The following is a 10,698-nucleotide window of genomic DNA, read 5'->3' on the forward strand; positions in this document are numbered from 1 at the left end:
TTCTTTACTTAAATCATGAGCTCTAGACCTCCGATTGACCAAATTCTAGTTTTAGTGCCACAATTTCTTAAGCTATTTGCTGACCAAGTATGATGATTTTAGATGTTACTAAGAGCAACACACGTTTTAGTAGACGACCATAATCTATATTTTTCAGGGTGGAAAGGTATGTGTTGCAGTTTGTGCTATCGTTCAATCCACTCTGAAACTAGACTAGAAGGCTTTGATCCTACATATCCAAGTATCTGGCGATCCAAATTGTCAACAACTTAATTTAGCATTATTGCAAACATAGGTCATTAATTTGAAAACAAACATTCTTTGATTTTGATTTCACTACATTTCGATCAAACCAGCTGCTGGTATGTGGTGGCATTGTGTCTTGCATAGAAAGATGTTATATTGCAATCTTACATTGTGCTACACAGTGATAAACAGGCAAATGATTGCATTTGTCCTATTGAAATAATTGAAATCAAATCCATCTGAGTCCGGCCATGCACAAAGTCTTCGTCATTGCATAGCTTGAGCACAAAGCTGACCACTATATTTCATTAACAACGCTTTCAAAAGGCTATAAAAACATAAGAAACACATGATGTCGAAAGTTAAGGCAGCTTTCAAAGTTCTTAAAGTATATGTGGATCATAATGAGGCCTTCCTTGTGAGTGACGCACACAGGAAAACAAGTGGCATCTCAGAAACCATACGATTAAGTCCACCAGAACTCAGTTGCCCGACTAGAGTCTCCACTAACTCATCCATGATGTGGGCTGAGCAATTAAAATGCTCCAATATTATGGCCTCATGTGCAGACCTTATTGCTAATGCAATCATTTTTGGGGTTACTACTACTTCACCGATGCCACTTAGAGGTTTGTGCACTTCAATGTTGTTGATTAAAAAAGAGCTCTCGTCTTGGATGATCATCCTCAATTCCTTGTCAGAAGGAGCATACATAGGTATGTAAAATGATTCAAACTTTTCTTTGTTGAGCACGCCCTGTTAACAAAATAAGAGAAACAAGAGCATAATTAAATATTTAGTTTATTGTTTGGTATCACGTACTTCAAACATGAGACTAACACAAAGGAGCCGAGAGAACGTATATATTGGTGCAGAAACCAGCTCACCCTTGACACCATGTCATTTAAAGACGAGGCCAAGATTTCCCATGCATGAGTAGCCATAGATGCAGGGTTATCAGAGCACCTGCCAAATAAGGAGATAACCATACGGCCTCCAGGGACCAATTCTTTGCCTCTAACAGTTAAGAACTGCGTAAAATCCTTTCTAAACTGTCTAGAGTACGCGTCGAGCACTAGACCACTCCTTGCTCGCCTCAGATTGTCATCGCAGTCATACATCGGTATTCTTCTCTTCACAAGGTCTTCCGGTGCCTGCTCAAGTGTATACAGTTCTCGAATGACCAGGATCATTGGTGAATGCAATATGAATCCTGATTCAAGTTGATGGATGTATAAATGCTCAATAATTTACCTCGGATAGCCAATGCAAACTGGTCGACGAGCAGATGAGATGCAAGGATTCCCTAGAGAATAACCTTGCATGGAATGACCCAGGAACCATACCAGAATTGATCACGATGGGAGGGAAAGATTCAAAGCTTTGCTTGAACTCAGCTATGCTCTTTGCCACACTGTTGAAGTCATTGCCTGGTAGGTCGTTTAGGAGCACACATACCTCCGGTAGTGGCTGCTCATGCTGCATGCAGTTGCAGAGGACGGCGTTGACAGCAGTCGAGACAAGAGCAAGGGCATTTGAACCATATGAGCAGCCTAAGTCTGCGATCAGGATGCTGTTGGGGACAGTAGATGCAGTTCCAAGCAACCCTGTGATGGCATCCTCTATGGAACTTTTCATTCTTTGTTGCTCAGTTGTCTACATGCAAAAGCCATGTAAAATTCAGATATAGTTCTTTCTCAAAAACTTTAAAAAAGTCCACTTAACGAGAATAGCTTAATATATAAATTCCCAATTTACCATGTGCACAAATTGGTTTACCGTACCGTATACTCGCCGCATGGCAACTAGTAATTGGATCAAACATTTCATTGGTCCAAACATCTACGTGCTGTTTATTGGGCCATTTTCATTTCTAACGGAGCGCGATTCAATATATAACACATATCTTTGGGTGGAGGCATGGAGCTCTTTTATGGTGCTCTATACTATCACTTAGAGTAGTATATAGTACATAGAAGATGTAACCATCCATTTGTAAGGGTAATAATGTTAGTATAGTAAATATTACTAAATTATTAATGGGCCACGGTAACCTTATCAAATGAAAAATATATTACATTTCTATTCTTTTCCTATAATATCCTTATACCACCTATACTACTCACATATACTACCCATATCACAACCATATCACAGGTGATGTCTTTAATAATATACAATTAATTTCAACCATTGGATATTTTTATTCTAGTTTTTTTCATACCTAGTGTAGCTTAGTACAGTGCACCATAAAAGACCTCGTTTGGGTAATGGCTATAATGAGTAACATGGAAGAAAAGAAGTTTAACCTTAATGGGTGTAACTGCGGTTTTTTGGGCAACTTGACTTGGGGGAAATGGTATTATCTTTGATAAAACAAACACGCAATCAAATATAAAACAAACACGCAATCAAATATCGTTTTGAGAGCTACACATTGTATCAGGTTCTAGCTTTGCTTTAAAAGGATGAGGACCGAGACACTAGTAAATCGACACAATATTAGGTCTAAAACAAAAATAATGCTCGCTCCGTTCCAAAATATAGGTTGTTTTAACTTTTATAGATATATAATTTTTTTCTATATATCTAGACATAACTTATATCTATGAGTATAACAAAAAATATATATCTAGAAAAGGAAAAGCGACCTACGATTTGAAACGGAGGGAGTATAAATGACTCTAATCTCCAAATTAAATTGCACCATGAATATCTTGTCAAAACCATCGAATTAGACCCGATATGCTTCAAGCTAAATTAGCATCTTTCATCCTGTTATAATTCAGATTTACGAAGCTATGTGCCTATGCACATGCTCGGATACAGTGAAATTATTTTCCGTTCTTGTTCATGTGGATTGATTTCATTTTGTTTTCTTTAGTTGGATGATTTTTTCTGCACTCGTCTGCGTTGTTGATGCGGAGCTGAACCTCAACTAGCTAGGGATCCAAAACGCTGCCGGCGGTCATCTTGCCGTGGGCTTTGCAAGATCTTGTCGTGGCTTACTAGCGAGACTTGTTATCGGGCCGTTGGCCATGCCCTAACTCGCGGAAAAGCAGCAGCCAACAAACATGTGACGTATTTGTTAGACTTTGTATTTCCGGCCCATATGAGGTCCATTAGGGTTTACTTTTGTATCCTGGCTTGAGGCCTATATATGTATCCTTTTGTATCACGATTAATACAAGTTGAGAGTCTTAATCTCCTTCAGTATTGCGTGTTTTAATAAAAAAGGAAAAGATAAATCAAGATATCTGATCACTAAAATCATGAAACCAACAGTAGGAACATTGGTTCAGACTTCAGACCCATGTATTCATGATATAATCGATAACATATAATTGACATAAAAATAATGACATAGGAAAGCTATAGCACACCTGAAAGGTCGAGTTGCGAGCATAACTTGTTTCCCCTTGCCCTAGAGTTACATGTGGACTTTGTTTCGGATTGGCAGCCATGGTTCACTGGCAGGACAGTTCGTCCAACTGTCTGAGATGGATGTTAGAAACAGGATGCTCTCCTCGTATAAATACCGTACTAGGATCCATCTGAACAAAACCGAACAGTTAGAGACGCCACATATTTTTAAACTGAACAAGTTGCCGGCCAGCCTTACCTTGCAGGCCCCGTCAATAATATATATGGCTACGATAAGGTGGCAAGCTAGGGCTCCATGCGTTGATCTCACATGTTCAAATCCCAGAACATGCCAACAAGGAGAGCCATCGGGTTGAGCATGTATAAACGATTCGATAGCAATGCAACAGCGCCTGCTCTTGCTTCTATTACCTTTTTTTGCCGGCCTGCATCAGGAGTTGTTGACTTCTTGTTGTTGTTGGCCCCGTCAATAAGATATGGCTACGATAAGGTGACAAGGGCTCCAAGATCCCAGAACATGCCAACAAGGAGAGCCATGGGGTTGAGCATATATAAACGATCCCTACTGGAGTTTCGGTAGCAACAGCGCCTGCTCTTGCTTTATTACCTTTTTTTGCCGGCCTGCATCAGTTGTTGTTGTTGTTGTTATTACAATTATTACTACCACTACTACTGTTGAATATAGATTAGACTTGTATGGTCTCCTAAGGCCATTCTTGATGGGATTCCATTGTCCATAAACGATGTGTCACGTAAGCAACTACGGCAATATGGCATCGAAATTATGAAAAGAGAGCACGAACGAGTTTTAAACCAATGAAACTCAATTTACATGGTTACCAACATGATGGAACTCTTTCACCATGCAATGAGAGCTAAAATTTCATTTGATCATATCCCTTGTCCAATTAAAAGTTTCCACATCATTCATGGATTAAATATTATGGTTAGCATTGGAAATAGTGAAATGAAATCTTGTAATGTAGTCGGGATGATATAATAGTTTTGGAAATGGTAAAATGAAACCGACCATTGAGAGCGGCCTAAGAGGCAAGGCAAATTCCGCTCCTTTTATCCCGGTTGGTAATACCAAGACTAAATGGTTTTGCAAAAAAAAACTGCAAAAACAAAAATAAATATCGGGGGTCACTCGGAGGCCTCAAGTCACAAGTCACATGATTTTTCACGCGAAATATGCGCGTGTGTGGTCCGTAAGATTCGAACCCATGACCTCAAGCCTCGCGCATAGCTTCCTTGCCATCCCACCTACACACCACATCTATTTATATAGTGGATGCTATCCTTTTGTATTAACTCATGAAGGACCCTTTAATCTGGGTTGTTAACACCAACCGAAATTAAAGGCCTCATTTAATCCCGGTTGGTAATACCAACCGGGATAAAAAGTTTCAAGGGATTTAGTCCTTTCCCAGCCACACATGGGGGACCCTTTTTATCCCGGTTGGAAACACTAACCGGGATAAAAAGGGTCTGAGGGCTTTATTCTTTTTTCAGCCACCCGTGGAGGACCTTTTATCCCGGTTGGAGTTTCCAACCGGGACTAAAGGACCTCCTTTTGTCCCGGTTGCTTTAGTCCTGGGTGGTAATACCAACCGAGACTAAAGAGGGTGACCTTTTAGTCCCGTTGATCTTACCAACCGGACTAAAGGGACCCCGCGTCTGCCTGAATTTTTCAACCGGGACTAAAGAATCTCCACGGGTGGCTGATTTTTGAACCAGGACTAAACGGTTCCCTTTAGTCTCGATTGCAAATACCAACCAGGAGTAAAGTATAGCGCACCCTCTTTTCTCCCGGGTCGAAATTAAACCAAGACTAAAGGGGTGGTATCTAAAGTTAGTTCTCATCTAGTAAAAAGAAAAACAATCATCACTTTAATAACAGATGGAAAATCATTCATATCGTCACTTTACATAAATATTTTAGTAGGGACAAGGGTATACAAAATTTGTGGATAAACACTATACTATACAAAGGCTTTTCACCGATGGTTCATAACTTTTGTCATGGTGTTGTAGACGTCTGAGATTTTCTATTTCCCGATACTAATTATCTATTTCAATGGAAAATCACTGTTTTTTTGAGATAATGGAAAATCACTTTTTGCCACGGCTCAAGGATAGGAATTAAAGAACCGTGAGGAATGATCCAGACATCAACGGTTCATAACTCCTCATTTGCACGGTCTTGTACGCATGAGAGCTTCCCTCGTTGGACGTTCCACCACTTTTCTACCATGGACAATTAGCCATGACACAAACTCCTTTATGCCTATCACTGTCTAGGCTGTAACCATGAGAGATTATTTGTTCCAAAAATCAACATATGGAAGTTGAAAAAAGTAGAAAAATAAAATTCAAGACCCAGGGCTACCCAAATGGTCTCACATTTTTCACGCGTGGTTTCTAGGCTGAGAACCAACAACCACCCCATATGTGATCTCTTTTTGCTAACCCGCCTATATATAATCACTAGAAGAAGTATGAATTTATTCGTTTGACTTTTATGAAACTTTACATAAAAATTTAGGCATCTAAATTACTTACTTTAAAATTTGTCAACAACAAAGTTGTACATCTTATTGAAAGCTACTGTTTTATATACCAAAAAGGATTTTCATCTGATTAGTATGAATTGCATCAAACTTTTAATATTTCAATTCAAATTCGACATAAAAATCGTGTAGTTTAATCATATAGTTGAACTAACTAGCTTTACTATACCACAGCCCCATATTAGCGTCATATATTTATGGACGGACGGAGTAATTCACTGTGGTAGATAGCCCATTATGTTGGATGATAAATAGAATATTTTAAAACAATAACCATATACATACTTTCAGTTTGACAACTTTGAAATGTGGGATAACAAGGTTATTATATCCCACAGTTCTTATGTGGTGCTTGTTTGAATTCCCACTGTTCTTACTTGGAATCCGTCTAAGAACATTAGCAAGTAGTTTTTCAAAGCACTTTTTTGTACTAAACATGAATATACCCTGACTTATGTTTTGCCAGAATACTAAAAAGGAATATTTTTTGAATTCTAAAACAACCTATTTTAGAATGGATGGAGTTCTAAGTAATTGATATATTCAAGAAGTACAAAACAACCTTAGTTTCGCAGAAATATACTCTGTAACAATTTCTTTAGTTGTAGTGCAGTTTCCGATGGAGCCATAGAGATATATATTCTATTCCTTTTGCTAGGTTTTTTTCATGGTAGTGGTTCCAATATATTATTTTTGATTTGTTTGGTTAAATAATCATAAATATATGCATTATGATCATTATGTTTTCATTTGATACAGAAAAACATTGTCACAGTTTTTTCTTCAAGAGATAAACGCACTTCAGTCATGAAGAATACAGAGCCATGTCCCGCGTCTGAGAACAAATTTTCACTATTTTATTTTATGACTGAAAATGTGCTATACAAATACAACAAGAATATTATTTTGTTTTGCTATGAACTGATCGAGCTTGATGTCACTTTTCAATGGTCTTGGGCTGTGGCTTTCGGTGTAGAAAAAATAGCCATATATACCACCTACAAAGATCATTGTACGCTTTCATCAAATTTGTCATGTGCAAAGAGGCCAATGCAAGAAGCGATTAATTGTGGCCTGCTACTTCTCTTTCTTGGAGCACGTCCATGTCCTGTTGCTCGTGTGACACGTGGTAAACAGATCTGCTAAAATCATCATACATTAAACTGGATCCCCAAGTATTCTAGAGGGCATGAGATGGGATGCGCTAAGAATATGTTTTGAGTACTTTTAACGGACACAATACTTCTAAGAGGGTGTCCGTTTCTTTATGAGCTCCTAAAATTCCTGTCACATTCGTCGAATGTTTAGATAATAATTAGAAGTATTAAACATAGAATAATTACAAAACCAATTGCATAGATGGAGGCTAATTTGCGAGACGAATCTATTAAGCCTAATTAGTCCATGATTTGACAATGTGATGCTACAGTAACATGTGCTAATGATGGATTAATTAGGCTTAATAGATTTATCTCGCGAATTAGCCTCCATATGTGTAATTAGTTTTATAATTAGCTCATGTTTTATCATCCTAATTAGCCTCCGAATATTCGATGTGAAATGAATTTTAGTCTGGACTAAAGATCCAAATACCCCCTAATTTATGGATAAAACAGGTGAATATCCTAAAAAGCTTGCACAGCAGAGGTAGGTAGTTGGCACTTGACAGGCTTTGAGAAAACGTCTCTACCGGTAAAAAGGTTTTTCTGGTGAAACTTCAGCACTTGTGCAAAACGTTTGTAAATAGCTCCTTTTTTTTTTGCTAGGGGATAGGGGAATGTGGGAAGCCAGTGCAAGACATTTTTGCTGGCTCCCAGTTTATTTTTGCGAAAGGATTTAAGTTTCTTCAAGCCAAAGTCATTTTTTTTCCTTTTAAGCGTTTGTAGTGCTTCAGCGCCAAGCTAGTGGAGAAAGAACCCTCCTAAAAGGGCCAACTAATTGATAGTCATATGTTCCACGTACAAGAGAAACATTGTTATGTAGTCCTCATATCAGAGACAGTCAACCAGTCAACGGCTTGCATAGATGCCATCTGTCTTGCTAGAACAGCTTCATGCTCACTGGCTTATGGGATCCTCTACCACCGATGACTAGTGGACGCTAGTGCAGGAGAGCAGATCTAGACGAGGGCGCCTTATCTGAGAGCTGCGCCCAGCAGCCTACGCCAGTTTTGGTGACATTGCCACAGCCAAGGCCTCAACTCCTCCATTGGCCAACCTCTGAGATGGAACGGCTCGTCTGCCGTCTTGTGTGCCTTTTGCTTTCTGTCGTGGGTAGCATCGATGAAGTTCAAAATTGCTAGGCTAACAGCGTGAGCTGGTGCGCGACCGAGGAGTCATGATCGAAGCTGGAGGCACTCCGTGGTCTGGACTGTTGTCTCTGCCATATCGGCACATCGAACGATGGTGCACGTACGAGTTCAGGTTTTGTGACAGCTTAAGTTGTGCGATGATCCTAAGCTTGATTTTGCACGTAGGAGTCTTTTTTTTTTCATGTACTATCATGTATTCTCATGTTGTTATTATGCACGCAGGACAATCCTCTTTCACGATCTCTTGACTCCTTCCTTAGCTTGTCCAGCACCAGCTAGTATGCTCACGATATAGCAAACTTCATCACAACAAGCAGCCGACAATAGCATCATTTGCTGCTCCACTACACCTCGGGACACCTCTGGTGCATTCTTCAAATTTAATAACGTACATATATAAACTGAGGTTGAGCACCTTATAGCGCTTACATAGATATGATTAAAAACGAATACAAATTTTACTATAACACAATACTACACTGATGATCATATCATCCGCCTATAACTTCTCATACAGTCATATCTCAGGACAGTTTCACACACATGAGAGATTTTTATTTAGTTAGAGAAGAGGCCATTTTCCTCTGTGAATAATAAGTCATGACAAAAAATCTTTATTTGTAATGGAATATATGCACTCGTCGTGCATTACACGTCACGTGTTTGTTTTTTTCATACAAAAGATGCATGCTTGAAGTTTATAGGATTCCAACCCATGACCTCGGCATAACATGATGCCTCCTTACCATTGCTTCATTCCCAAAACTTTAGATGATTATTTGGGCACCCAAATAATTAATTCAACTTCAAAGTTATCAACTATGAAGATATAAATCTGGTCGAGCGCTACAATTTTCAATTCAATAATGTTTTCATTTGACTACTCATGAATATATCATGGATGTATGAATTTTGCACTAATTGATAGACAAACACTGATTTTCGCAGCTTAATCATAGACAAACTCCATTAGGACTATCAGTGGAAAAGCATGGCTTCGAGTATTAAATGCCCTCTCTTTGACGTTTAGTCTCAGCACAAACGAACGACACATATATCCAACTGCAGGGAGCACCTAGGTAGAAATCAACTACTCTGGCCTCTCAATAAGCTGACCAAGAAATCCGTTATTAGCAAGACACTAGAATAAAGAAAATAGCGTGTTCTGACTCTTATGGACGATTTAGAGAGAAGAGTCTAAAATCCATGTGTGAGCCTATTTTAATTTATTTTCTTGAAAAAATTACGTACCACTAGGACATCATGTCACGTTCAAATGCTGAATGGCTCGACGAGGTCATGTATTCGTGGTATGGTTATGGTGGTTTGGTAGGAGCGTGCTGGCTCCAAACACAAACAATAGTTGCGTAGATGTTGAATTGATATTTTTTTATATACTCCCTCCATCCTAAATTACTATTCGTTTTGACTTTCTAAATATATAGCTTTTTCTATGGATCTAGATGTATGCATGTATCTAGATATGTAGCAAAACTATGTATCTAGAAAAATAAAAGAAAATAGTACTTTGGATGGGGGGAGTAGTACATACTACAGTAGAAGCAAATTTGACTGGTTTCACCGGCCAATTCACATCGAGGCAACCAAAATCAACTCTAGTGAAATTGATCCTGCACAACTTGCTCCTTCGGTTCCTGCAGTGTCTTCTATGATGTCAATTGCCCATCTGTACTCAGTTACCAGTGGTGTGGGACAAGTAGAATTAATATATATAGCAGCTCCGATTAGCAGCTCTCTAGAGCTGTTGCCCAATTTAACATATATAGGCAACCTAATTCTACATCTACATCTACTAGAATGGGAATGAGTACATCTATGGCATCTAGCTAGCTATGTTAGCTTTTCGCAACTCCAGCAATGCACTGGGAAGCAACGGCCGGCGAATAATGAACTTGCTGGGCACCATCAACCACACATGTAGCTCCACTCATACTAGAATCTCAATGCCCGGCTACATTTGGGAAGTAATCAAGTCGATGCAGTTCGATCGGCTAACTGCCAACCGTATCATGGAACTTATTGGAGGCTGAATTACTTCGGCTCAATCCCGGCCCGTCCAGTAGCTCGGCGATAGGCCTGGACGCGTGTAGCGTGCATGGACGCGTTGCCGGCTCTATAAAAACCCCGCCGGAGCAGTGCCAGGCCAGTTCACCTAGAGGTGCA

The 10,698-nt window shown here is 39.3% G+C and overlaps 1 protein-coding gene across 1 annotated transcript; it reads right to left on the reverse strand.

The window, feature by feature from the left end:
• Positions 1 to 645: 645 nt before the first annotated feature.
• LOC101782832 (salicylate carboxymethyltransferase) lies at positions 646 to 2,046 on the reverse strand. The gene is made up of 4 exons (XM_022826092.1): positions 2,026 to 2,046; positions 1,501 to 1,902; positions 1,134 to 1,400; positions 646 to 1,002 (listed from the first exon to the last, which is right to left on the reverse strand). Exons 1-4 carry the CDS (start codon positions 2,044 to 2,046, stop codon positions 646 to 648), a joined length of 1,047 nt encoding a protein of 348 aa, XP_022681827.1.
• Between the last annotated feature and the right edge of the window lie 8,652 nt (positions 2,047 to 10,698).

This window comes from Setaria italica, chromosome IV (assembly GCF_000263155.2).
Source record: "Setaria italica strain Yugu1 chromosome IV, Setaria_italica_v2.0, whole genome shotgun sequence".
Lineage (NCBI taxonomy): Eukaryota > Viridiplantae > Streptophyta > Magnoliopsida > Poales > Poaceae > Setaria > Setaria italica.